This window comes from Hypanus sabinus, chromosome 10, assembly GCF_030144855.1.
Source record: "Hypanus sabinus isolate sHypSab1 chromosome 10, sHypSab1.hap1, whole genome shotgun sequence".
NCBI classification, from domain to species: domain Eukaryota; kingdom Metazoa; phylum Chordata; class Chondrichthyes; order Myliobatiformes; family Dasyatidae; genus Hypanus; species Hypanus sabinus.
Genome location: NC_082715.1, coordinates 140769394 through 140782985, shown reverse-complemented (window position 1 = coordinate 140782985; position 13592 = coordinate 140769394). Strand labels below are relative to the sequence as shown.

Genomic DNA, 13592 nt, shown 5'->3' with positions numbered 1-13592 from the left:
GGACTAGTCTCCCTCAAGGTCCGAGGGAATACCCTGTCAGGTCATGGGGATTTATCTACTCTAATTTGCCTCAAGACAGCAATCACCTCCTCCTCTTTAATCTGTATAAGTTCCATGACCTCCCTACTTGTTTGCCTTGTTTCCATAGACTCCATTCCGGTTTCCTTAGTAAATACAGATGTAAAAGCCCATTTAATATCTCTCCCATTTCTTTTGGTTCCACACATAGCCAACCGCTCTGATCTTCAAGAGGACCAATTTTATCCCTTACTATCCTTTTGCTCTTAACATACCTGTAGAAGCGCTTAGGGTTATCCTTCACCCTGACTGCCAAAGCAACCTCATATCTTCTTTTAGCCCTCAAGCATCTTATTTCCTCCCTGTTGCCTATACATGTTATACATCTCTCTCTTCTTCTTTATCAGAGTTCCAATATCCCTCAAGAACCAAGGCACCTTATTCTTATTCGTTTTGTCTTTAACCCTGACAGGAACATACAAACTCTGCACTCTCAAAATTTCTCCTTTGAAGGCTTCCCACTTACCAATCATATCCTTGCCAGAGAACAACATGTCCCAATCTACGCTTTTTAGATCTTTTCTCATTTCTTCAAATTTGGCCTTTTTCCAGTTTAGAACTTCAACCTGAGGACCAGATCTATCTTTATCCATGATCAAGTTGAAGCTAATGATGTTATGATCACTGGAACCAAAGTGTTCCCCTACACACACTTCCGTCACCTGCCCTAACTCATTTAACCTACCAAAATGAACCACCTCACACTTATCTGGGTTGAACTCCATCTGCCACTTCTTAGCCTAGTTTTGCATCCTATCAATGTCCTGTTATAATCTCTGACAGCCCTCCACACTGTCCATAACACCTCCAACCTTTGTGTCATCAGCAAATTTACTAACCCATCCCTCCACTTCTTCATCCAGGTCATTTATAAAAATCACAAAGAGTAAAAGTCCCAGAACAGATCACTGAGGCACACCACTGGTGACCAACCTCCATGCAGAATATGACCCATCTATAACCACTCTTTGCTTTCTGTGGACAAGCCAGTTCTGGATCCACAAAGCAAGTGTCCCCTTGGATCCCATGCCTTCTTACTTTCTCAATAAGCCTTGCATGGGGTACCTTGTCAAATGCCTTGCTGAAATCTATATGCACTACATCTACTGCTCTACCTTCATCAATGTGTTTAGTCACATCCTCAAAAAATTCAATCAGGCTTGTAAGGCATGACCTGCCTTTCACAAAGCCATGCTGACTGCTCATAATCATATTGCGCCTCTCCAGATGTTCATAAATCCTGCCTCTCAGGATCTTCTCCATCAACTTACCAACCACTGAAGTAAGACTCACTGGCCTATAATTTCCTGGGCTATCTCTACTCCCTTTCTTGAATAAGGAAACAACATCTGCAACCCTCCAATCTGCTGGAACCTCTCCCGTCCTCATTGATGATGCAAAGATCATCGCCAGAAGCTCAGTAATCTCTTCCCTCGCTTCCCACAGTAGCCTGGGGTACATTTCATCCAGTCCCGGTAACTTATCCAACTTGATGCTTTCCAAAAGCTCCAGCACATCCTCTTTCTTAATATCTACATGGTCAAACTTTTCAATTCACTGTAAGTCATCCCTACATTCACCAAGATCCTTTTGCATAGTGAATACTGAAGCGAAGTACTTGTTAAGTTCCTCTGCTATCTCCTCTGATTCCATACACACTTTTCCACTGTCGTACTTGATTGGCCCTATTCTCTCACGTTTTATCCTTTTGCTCTTGACATGCTTCTAGAATGCCTTGGGGTTTTTCTTAATCCTGTCCACCAAAGCCTTCGCATGGCCTCTTCTGGCTCTCCTAATTTCTTTCTTAAGCTCGTTCCTGCTAGCCGTATAATCTTTTAGATCTCTATCATTACCTAGTTTTTTGAACCTTTTGTAAGCTCTTCTTCTTGATTAGATTTTCAACAGCCTTTTGTACACCACAGTTTGTGTGTCCTACCATCCTTTCCATCTCATTGGAATGTACCTATGCAGAATGCAACGCAAATATCCCTTGAATGTTTGCCACATTTCTTCCGTACATTTCCCTGAAAATGTCTGTTCCCAATTTATGCTTCCAAGTTCCTGCCTGATAGCCTCATATTTCCCCTTACTCCAATTAAATGCTTTCCTAATTTGTCTGTTCCTATCCCTCTCCAATGCTATCGTAAAGGAGATAGAATTGTGATCACCATCTTCAAATTGCTCTCCCACTGAGAGATCTGACACCTGACCAGATTCATTTCCCAATACCAGATCAGGTACAGCCTCTCCTCTTGTAGGCTTATATACATACTGTGTCAAGCCTTCTTGAACACAGCTAACAAACTTCACTCTGCTCTAGGGACATGCCAATCAATATTTGGGAAATTGAAATCTCCCACCTCAACAACCCTGGTATTATTACACCTTTCCAGAATCTGTCTCCCTCTCTGCTCCTTGATGTCCCTGTTACTATTGGGTGGTCTATAAAAAAGCACCCAGTAGAGTTATTGACCCCTTCCTGGCCCTAACTCCCACCCACAGAGACTCCGTAGACAACCTCTCCATGACTTCCTCCTTCTCTGCAGCCGTCACACTATATCTGATCAACAGTGCCACATTCACACCTCTTTTGTCTCCCTCCCTGTCCTTTCTGAAACATCTAAAGGCTGGCATTCAAAGTAACCATTCTTGTCCATGAGCCACCCAAGTCTCTGTAACGGCCACAACATCATAGCTCCAAATACTGATCCATGCTTTAAGTTCATCTGCTTTGTTAGTCAGGGTGTCAAGGGTTACAGAGGGAAGGCAGGAGAATAGGGTTGAGAGGGATAATGAATTAGCCATGATGGAATGGTGGAGCAGACTCGATGGGCTGAATGGCCTAATTCTCCTCCTGTTTCTGATGGTCATGGTCTTCTCTTGACACATAATATACATCTATTCTTTATGTGTGTAAAAATATAGTGAATATTTTGAGGCTTTCCTTCAGTGTTTTTCAGCCGAGACAGTTTTATTTGTAGAGAAATTTAAAAAGTTTTGAAGATCTATGAAGGATAATTTATTTCAAGTATTTAATGATGGAATGACAGATTTTGAAAATAATTATATTTCAAATAGTTGTTCTAAATTATCATGTTATCAGTAGAGGTTGTCAGCTGGGCGACCCAGAGAGTCCTTTTCATTGACGGTATTTTTTTTAAAGCACAAATTATCCTATGGTGTTCTGTGTTTAATCCATTACTGTACAGAAAGGGTGTTGCACCAGCATTCATAAGCAAAGTTATTAAATGGCTTACCTGTGCTAACCATTCACCAGGAAGCAATGTTGATATTTTGTATGTAAAACATAAAACTATAAGACATAGGAGCAGGATTAGGTTATTTGGCCAATTGAGTCTGCTCCGTCATTTCATCACGACTGATTTATTCTCTCTCCTAACCCCATTCTCCTGCTTTCTCCATGTACCCTTTGATAACCTGACTAATCAAAAACCTGTCAACCGCTGCTCTAAAGATAGCTAATGAATCCTACACATTCCTACCCTCTGGCTAAAGAAATTCCTCCTCTAAATTGTTCCTTTATTCTGAGATTGTACCCTTTGGGTCTAGAGTCCTCCACTACAGGAACCATCCTCTCCACATATACTCTATCTCGGCCTTTCAATATCCAATAGGTTTCAATGAGATCCCCCCCACCCCTCTCCTCTGTTCTTATAAACTCTAGCAAGTACAGACTCAGAGCCATCAAATGCTCCTCATAGGCTAAGGCTACATCCACACTACGCCAGATAAATCCGTAACTGAAGCTTTTTCTCTTCGTTTTTATCCTCCGTCCACACTAAAGCGGTGTTTTCGTCCCCTGAAAACAGAGCTTTTCAGAAACGCTTTTGGGTGGGTTATTTTTGAAAATGCTGCTCGGGCAAATCAGTGTGGACAGCGTAACTGGAGACTTCTGAAATCGCTATCAGACAGCAGTGCACTATTTCATTGTTTTCTTGATTGCAGTCTAACAATTTCAGAACAGACGGCAAAGATACTGAAGCCAGAGGAGTTAGAAAAGCACTCACCAAATACTTTGACCCATAACTTACTGAATAAATAAGTATATTGTACTCACTTTGCCCTGTTTTCTGTCCTTGCTCGTATGAAGGTGGTTTACCTATTTAGGCAAGTACTTCTCTGATAATAGATGTGTAACAGCCTAATGTAACATTGTATGGAAATACAAGATAACACTGACACAGACATGTTTTATACATTTAACAAGGTGATTTATTAGTGCAACAGAGTTAGTCAGTTTTTCAACGTTCGTCATCAGCTGGGTCAATCTGTCATTGAACTCTCTTGTCGGTTGCCGCCGTATTTGGTTTTTTTTAGTTTTAAGTTCTCCTGCGTGAGAGCCAACAGCTGTCTGTCGTTTTAAGTTTTTCTAGTCTGTAACTACACAAACAGGCACTTTTACGGCGAGATTCAACACCAAACATGTCACTTGTTTTCGGTAGATGTGTCCTGCGCATGCGCAGGAGGAAGAGATTCGCCAAAATCTCAGTTTCAGTGTGGATAGAGATATTTCCAAAAAGGCATAGTGTGAACGCCCATCGTTTTTACGCGTAACCAGCGTTTTCAAAATTATCCGGTCTAGTGTGGATGTAACCTACCCCTTTCATTCTCATGATTCTTTCCATTGCCAACACACCTTTTCTTACATAAGGAGCCCAAAACTGCTAACAATTTTCCCTACTTTCAACCAATTATTTACTTGGCCCAATTTCTAATTCTCCTCCGATCTCTTTTAAAGAAAATGTTAGAAGCAAATATACTTTCTTCCTCCAATTCAAGGCGCCAAGACTAAATAATTGAACAGCTGAGTTCAAAGAATGTCAGTTCCCTTTTTTCTGCTGATTCTTTAAGTTGGTAATTTTCATTTTCATATAAAAAGTGCAATAAAACCAGCTGTATCTTGATATCTACATAAAGGAAAGCTAAATCACAAACACTGTAGTCAATTTTTGAGCAGTAAGGCTGTAGCTAACCGCTTTGGAGGATTTATTTTAGGAATTTATTACTGGTATCTATTGGTTCTATTACCAGTATCTATAACTTGTTGATTGATTCTAGACAAGACTTTTTAGATAAAATAAAAAAAGCTTGGGAGGATGACCTAAATTGTCAGATTCTGATGAAAGATGGAATAAAATTCTTAAACGGGTTAATAAATCATCCTTCTGTGCTTGTCATTCTCTTCTACAATTTAAAATGGTTCATAGAGCTTACATTTCTAAATTGAAGCTGTCCAGTTTTTATCCGAATGTTTCTCCACTATGTATTAAATGCAACTCTGCTGATGCCTCTTTAATTCATATGTTTTGGTTTTGCCCTAAAATTGAAAAGTTTTGGCGGGAAGTATTCCATACCTTCTCACAACTTTTTAGGGTCTAATTTGACCCAAATCCCTTTACTGCCTTGTTTGGTATTATTGCAAATGAAGATATAACTTTAAATACTCCTAACCTACAGGTTTTAGTTTTTACCTCTCTTTTAGCAAGGAGAGTAATCTTGCTTATGTAACCCCCTGGGTCGCCTCAGGCTCGCTCAGCTCGTTCTTGTCTAGGGGGAGCAGCCTTCGGCCCCGCCAAACTGGGTAATCAGCTGGTGTGGATGCTGTGTGATGTGGATGCCTCACCCAAAAACAGACAATACACCATAAGCGATTAAATGAGTACAATTTATAAAGGTTACTATAACTAAGTGATTAATAATGATACAGTATATATGAAGAGAAAAAATAAAGAAAAGGCGCCAAACTTATCAAAGTCCAAACCACTTCATGCACAACCGTTGGAGCTCAATTACTGAAGTCTTCTGGCCACCATTCGAACCCCTCCGAACTCCTCAACTCGCAGCTCAGGACCCTCCATCCATCCGTAACAATACCTGTGCGCTTGGTCCCTCTAAGCCTTCAGGAATAGGGTCTACTCCTTTCGGGAGTTCCTTGGTACATTGCTGGGAACGTGCTCCCCCAGAGACCCCAAGCCGTTCCCCCACTGGGCCTCCTGTAAGTTTCCTGACACCTCTCGAATCAACGGAACAACTGATCCCCTTGACAGATCCCCTTGGCACCACAAGCAATTTCCCTGCCCCCCCCCCTAGGCGAAAGGGATACCCTAAAAACTTGCTACCAATCTCCTGCCACGGATATGATAAGCTCCCGAGCTGTGGCATTTGACTTCCAGTCGAACCACACGCATTTTCCCACACTTTCCCAGAACTGGCAGCTGTCACTTCAAGGTAATTGCACCCAACAGTTCTAACAAAGTCACCAGCCCACCTACTCAAGCTTTCAACCCGTCCCTGTCGCTTTTTCTCAGCCAAGCACTGCCACTCACCCAACAACTGAGGGGTCTGCTCCGCCCATGCTTCCGCCCCTTTGGGGCTGGACATTATTCCAACAACCGGGCGGAGCTCACCACTGCTGAAACATCCCAACCTGTCACTCCTCACTCTCCAAGCAGTATGGACAGCCCATGGTCCCACCACCATTTCATCAGCACTAGTTGGAACTCGAACAACGACCTCCAGGCTACCAACAGCAGCCACCCCACCCAACACACATGCAGTGATAACCAGCAATCACACACCCACAAAGGCACACCAGCTCTTCACTGCAGACACAATTTAAAGAGGGTGATCACACATCTTTCGCAGAAATCAATCCCGGATGAGCCCCCACAATGTAACCCCCTGGGTCGCCTCAGGCTCGCTCAGCTCGTTCTTGTCTAGGGGGAGCAGCCTTCGGCCCCGCCAAACTGGTACTTATCAAAGTCCAAACCACTTCGTGCACAACTGTTGGAGCTCAATTACTGAAGTCTTCTGGCCACCATTCGATCCCCTCCAAACTCCTCGACTCGCAGCTCAGGACCCTCCGATTGGTCAACCAAGCACATCTAGCTTCATCCCCCCTCCTTGGAGTACCTCCTGGCCTTGGACCCCCGCTTGGGGTCCATTCCTCGCCCAGCTTACAGCATTGCGTCCTCTCTCTCAACCCCCTCGCGCCGATCTGCCCAAAAGCCCATCAACAACCGCTTACAGACTCAGAAGAAAGAACAACATTAATCCCCATTTGGTTTACAAAGGAATACCATTCTCGTTATCAGTAAATTTTAACCCAAACAAGCTTCCAGCACCCTCTTGCAACAAAGGAGCATTCCTGCTTTTAACAAAACAAAGAAGCCCTTTTGATTACATACACAGTAACAAAGAAAAAAGAAGAAACCCCCTTTACACTTAAATGGAAGGAGTCTATCCCTCCTACACATCTTCAATGGCTACATGATATTATGTCTTATTTAAATTTAGAGAAGATCCGCTGCTCAGTCTTAAATTCGAAACAATCTTTTTATGAAATCTGGGGACCTTTCTTAAATTACTTTACCAATTTATAAAGTTTCACAATGCACAGACTTTTATGTATACTTCTATCTTCTCTTCTTAAGCGAATATGTTTTTTCTAATTATCCATTATCATCCATCAGCTTTTTTCTTTGGTAGTTGGTAGGGCGTTGACTTTTTTTTATATAAAAAAAAATTTCTTTTATGATGTATGATCTATCTTTAAATTTTTGATTACAGAGTGGTATACCTTTATGTGATATGCTATAACATTTTGATCAATTTTATTACAGTATATGAATGTACACAATTTATGTTGAGATGTATCTATGTGTTGCACTCTGTGAATCTTGATTTTTCTTCTGAATAAAAATATTGTAAAAAGAAAGAAAGGAATTTATCGCACTAAGCCTGTGCCCCCTTTTCTCTAACTATTGGATGCTTTTTGTCATTGCTTCAGCTGGGTTTCTCTGGTTGGTGACTTGGTTTGTTGAACTTTTTATTGAATTCTTGCAGGAAAAATATGCAATTTGTTGACAATTTTGAATGCCTTGGGCAATATTGGAAACTCCATATCACAGCTCTAAACTTACAGTGAGACCGGTATATAACAACCTTAAATTTGCTTCATTTCATAGGATTTTTCTCCCCTTTTTTCTTTTGGTAAAGATTGTAAATCTCATGGAGGACATTTTGCCACTAACAACTTTCAGAATTTTTGTTTAAAATTATTATGCTTGGAAGTTCTGAAGTCATGAGTTACACTATTGTCTTGGAAGTTTTGGAGAGAGTGCAGATGAGATTTACCAGGATGTTGCCTGGATTAGAGAGCATGTCTTATGAGGAAATGTAGAGCAAACTAGGGCTTTTCTCTGGAGCGAAGGAGAATAAAAATGAGTTGATAGAGGTGTACAAGAAGTTAAGAGACATAGATCGAGTTGACAGCCAGAGACTTTTTTCTGGTGTGGAAAGTTAACAAATTTCACATCAGTAATAATAAATCTGACAATATGAGAGGATATAATTTTAAGGTGTTTGGAGGAAAATATAGAGGAATATCAGAAACGAGAAAATCTGCAGATGCTGGAAATCAAAGCAATACTCTCAAAATGCTAGGTGACGTTTTGTGCCAAGATCCTTCATCAGGAGGAACATCAGAGGAAGGCTTTTTTACACAGAGAGTGTTGGGTACATGGAACTCCTTGATGGGTGGTGTTAAAGGCAGATACTGTGGCGACTCACTTTCTGCGCAGGCGAACTGGCTCACAAATAGCCAGTGCACGGGGGGGAGACTTTGGTAATGCACCTCTGATGTCATTTCCGCCCGGAGAGGGCAGACGCTAGGGATTAGATGCCAGCACCACAAAGATTGAATAAACTAGTCTCGAAACAACTTACCAACTGCGTGTCGTTATTTCAGTGCTGTGTGTGGCACATCGCTACATTGGTGACCCCGACAGTCCAAACGGGATTTGGACTAAAGATGACTGACTCTTCATCTGTTCACGCAGTTTCGCTAAAACTGCCGACTTTCTGGACGCTGCGACCACGCGTGTGGTTTTGCCAAGCAGAAGCCCAGTTCCAGATTCGGCAGATATCCTCTGATTCCACGTGTTACTATCACGTGGTGAGCGCCCTTGACCAGGAGACAGCCGCCCAGGTTGCGGATTTCATACAGTCGCCCCCAGAAGAAGGCAAATATGAAGCATTCAAAGCGCTGCTCATTGGGACCTTTGGCCTCTCACGGCCTGCTTCACCTGGACGGTTTGGAAGACAGACTGCTGTCAGCATTGATGAACAAGATGCAGTCCCTGGCTGACGGACACAAGCCCTGCCTCAAGTTCAAACAAGCGTTCCTAGAGCGACTGCCCGAGGACATACATATGCTGCTGGCCGACGCAGATTTCAGCAACCCCCGGAAGGTGGCAGCCCAGGCAGACGTGCTGTGGAAAGCCAAGAGGGAGAGCGTGGCGTCCATCGGTCAGATTACCAGGCCACGTACCTAACAGCAGACCAGACCAGGCCCGGCAGGGGGGCGCACACAACACAGAGGCAGGAGTGAGGAGGCCAGTGAACAGTGTTGCTTCTACCACCAGTGGTAGGGCACAAAAGCCCGCCGTTGTCACCCACCCTGCAAGGGCCAGGGCCAGCTGCCGCTAATGACTATGGCGGCTGGCCACCAGGATAGCCTCTTGTACATCTGAGACAAACAGTCGGGACGCTGCTTCTTGGTCGACACCGGAGTGGAGATCAGCGTCTTGCCCCCAACGGGGTACGACACCCGCAACAGGAAGCCAGGACCCACCCTGAGGGCCGCAAACGGCAGCACGATACGGACCTACGGCACCTGCACAGTGCAGCTGCAGTTCGGCGCCAGCCAGTTCATGTGGGACTTCACACTGGCTGCGGTGGCCCAAACACTCCTGGGGGTGGACTTCTTGCGAGCTCACAGCCTGCTGGTCGACTTGCAAGGGAAAAGACAGGTACATGCAGAGACTTTCCAGACGTTCTCCCTGGGTGAAGCCAAGTTGCCCCACACCTGGACTCCATCACGCTGTCGGACAATGAATTCACCAGAATCCTGGCGGACTTTCCATCGATTCTGGCACAGCAGTTCACAGCAGCCATGCCCAGACACGGGGTACAGCACCACATCCCGACCCAGGGACCACCCCTCCACGCCCGTGCACGAAGGCTCCCCCCGGAAAAGCTCCGCCTGGCGAAGGAGGAGTTCAAGAGGATGGAGGAATTGGGGATCGTACGGAGGTCCGACAGCCCATGGGCCTCCCCCCTGCAAATGGTGCCCAAAGCAGCCCGGGGGTTGGAGACCATGTGGCGACTACTGCAGACTGAACGAGGCTACCACTCCAGACCGCTACCCCGTGCCGCACATACAGGACTTTGCAGCAAACCTGCACGGGGCAAGAATCTTTTCCAAAGTAGACCTCGTCCGGGGATACCATCAAATCCCGGTGCACCCTGAAGACATCCCCAAAACAGCACTCATCACCCCGTTCGGCCTGTTCGAGTTCCTCCAAATGCCATTCGGCCTGAAGAATGCAGCATAGACGTTCCAGCGGCTAATGGATGTGGTGGGACGTGACCTGGACTTTGCATTCATCTATTTGAATGACATCCTTATAGCCAGCAGTAGTCGCCAGCAGCATCTGTCCCACCTCCGCCAGCTCTACTCCCGCCTGAGTGATTTCGACCTCACGATCAATCTGGCCAAATGCCAGTTCGGTGTGGATACCATCGACTTCCTGGGCCACAGGATTACCAAAGACGGGGCAACACCTCTGCCCGCCAAGGTAGACGCGATCCGCCACTTAGCCCGGCCCAACACAGTCAAAGACCTGCAGGAGTTCGTTGGTCTGGTGAACTTCTACCACCGTTTCCTCCCCTCAGCAGCCCGTATCATGCGCCCTTTGTACACCCTGATGTCGGGTAAAGGCAAGGACATTGCTTGGGACGAGGAGGCCGCGGCCGCTTTAATTAAAGCCAAGGAAGGTTTGGCAGATGCCACGATGCTGGTGCACCCCAGAACGGACGTTCCCACTGCCCTCACGGTGGACGCATCCAACACAGCAATCGGTGGGGTGCTGGAGCAGCTCATCGAGGGGCGCTGGCAACCCTTGGCGTTCTTCAGCAAACACATACGACCACCCGAACTCAAGTACAGTGCTTTCGACCGGGAGCTGTTGGCACTGCATCTGGCAATCTGGCATTTCAGGTACTTCTTAGAAGGCAGGCCATTCGCCGCGTTCACGGACCACAAACCGTTGACCTTCGCATTCACGAAGGTGTCTGATCCCTGGTCGGCTTGCCAGCAGCGAAATCTGTCCTACATCTCCGAGTATATGACGGACATCCAGCATGTCTTGGGAAAGGACAATGTCGTGGCGGATGCACTGTCTAGACCAGTTGTCCAGGCCCTGTCCCTGGGAGTGGACTATGCAGCACTGGCGGAGGCGCAGCAGGCAGACGACGAGATGCCCTGCTACAGGACCGCAGTCTCGGGTTTGCAGCTGTAGGACTTTTTTGTAGGTCCAGGTGATAGGACCCTCCTGTGCGGCGTGGCTACTGGCCAACCTCGCCCCATTCTCCCAGCAGCCTGGAGGCGGCGAGTTTTCACCTCCATACACAGTTTGGCACACCCATCTATCAGGACAACCGTCCAGCTGGTCTCTAGCAAGTTCGCGTGGCACAGACTTCGCAATGGGCCAGAACGTTCATGCAGTGCCAAACAGCCAAGGTGCAGCGGCACACTAAAGCCCCGCCGCAGCAGTTCAAACCCAGCCACCGGAGGTTCGACCACATTCATGTGGATATCGTGGCCACCCACCAGTGTCCCAAGGAGCGCAGTACCTCCTAACTATGGTAGACCGGTTCACAAGGTGGCCAGAGGCGGTCCCGCTCACCGACACATCTGCCGATTCCTGCGCCCGAGCACTGATCGCAACCTGGGTAGCATGCTTCGGGATACCAGCCCACATTACCTCCGACAGAGGCGCCCAGTTCACCTCCAGCCTGTGACCGGCTGTGACCAGCCTGTTGGGAACGCAGCTACTCCACACAACTGCCTACCACCCACAGTTGAACGAACTAATGGGAGCGCTTCCACCATCACTTGAAGTCAGCTCTCATGGCCCGCCTGAGAGGACCTAACTGGGTGGACGAGCTTCCCTGGGTCCTGCTTGGAATTCGCACAGCACCCAAAGAGGATCTGCACACCTCGTCGGCCGAGTTGGTGTACGACGCGTCCCGGGAGAGTTCATACCAGCCCCAAGGGGGCAAGAGGAAGAACCTGCAGCAGTCCTGGACAGGCTACGCGAAAGGCTCGGCAACCTGGCCCCCATACCAACTTCGCAGCACGGACGGACCCTGACCCATGTACCCAAAGACCTGCAGAACTGTTTGTGTTTGTATGAAGGGGCGGACACCAGGCACTGCTACAGCAGCCGTACGAGGGGCCATTCAAGGTGATCAACAACAACGGGTCCACGTACATTCTGGACATTGGGGGAGAGAGGAGGTTTTCACGGTGGACCGACTCAAACCAACCCATGTGGACTTGGCACAGCCGGTCGAGGTTCAGGCACCGCGGTGCAGAGGCAGACCTCCCAATCAGAGGCTGATCCAGACTGTGGACATTGGGGGGTGTATCGCCAGTTCTGGGGGGGGGAGGGTTATGTGGCAACCCACTTTCTGCGCAGGCGAACCGGCTCACAAATAGCCAGCGGGTGGGGGGAGACTTTGGTAATGCACTCCTAACATCATTTCTGCCCAGAGAGGGCGGGCAATAGGGATTAAATGCCAGTGCTGTGAAGCTTGAATAAACTAGTCTTGAAACGACTTACCGACTGCGTGTCATTATTTCAGCGCTGTGTGTAGCACATCACTACAAGACTATATATTAAGGACATTTAAGAGACTCATAAGCACAAGGATGATAGAAAACTGGAGTCATATGTAGGAGGGAAGGGTTAAATTGATCTTGGAGTAGGTTAAGAAGTTGACAAAACATCATGGGCCGAAGACCCTGTACTGCGCTGCAAAGTTCAATATTCTAAATGTCTGTAGCTTGTACTATGAAAGTCAGAGCCCAAATGTTTATTATGGTGAAATGTACATGTTGCTTTCTGTATTGAAGACTGAAATTACTAATACTTTAATTACAGTGCATCCAAACTGTCCAATGATCTTCTTGATCTACAACCAGATTTTACATGTGCAGTTCAGTCAACAGCAGCAGCTAATCCACCAGCCAGTGCTTGGGGAGGTGAGAATATTTCATTACTGGAGTGTTTCTAACCAGCAGATTATTCTGAAGTTCATTCTCTGGCTTCTGCTAAATGCTCATCAGAATTGTCAGTGTGATTGAATTTTGTAACGAAATTACACTGAGTGTCTCCTATTATACCATGTCTAAACCATGACCAAGGATGAACTTCAACCAGTTCTATGTGGATTCCAGACATCATGTCTACAGACTGAATGATACTGAACCCTTCTTCTACTTTCTTGCTGATTTTAAGTTGTTGTTGTTTAATGAACGACTTCTGTTGGACTGAGTATTAATAAAGTTTTTTGGAAATGTTTGTAATATACCTACAAGAGATTCTGCAGATGCTGGAAATCCAGAGCAACACACACAAAATGCT

At 46.1% G+C, this 13592-nt stretch overlaps 1 protein-coding gene across 44 annotated transcripts in view; it reads left to right on the top strand.

Moving 5' to 3' along the window:
• Window positions 1-13592, top strand: part of snap91a (synaptosome associated protein 91a) — a 179446-nt gene that overhangs the window by 92423 nt on the left and 73431 nt on the right. For all 44 annotated transcript variants that reach the window (XM_059983127.1, XM_059983110.1, XM_059983113.1 and 41 more), the window contains one exon: window positions 13110-13210. In XM_059983127.1, coding sequence (XP_059839110.1) covers window positions 13110-13210 — 101 coding nt within the window. The remainder of the gene's footprint in view (window positions 1-13109; window positions 13211-13592) is intronic.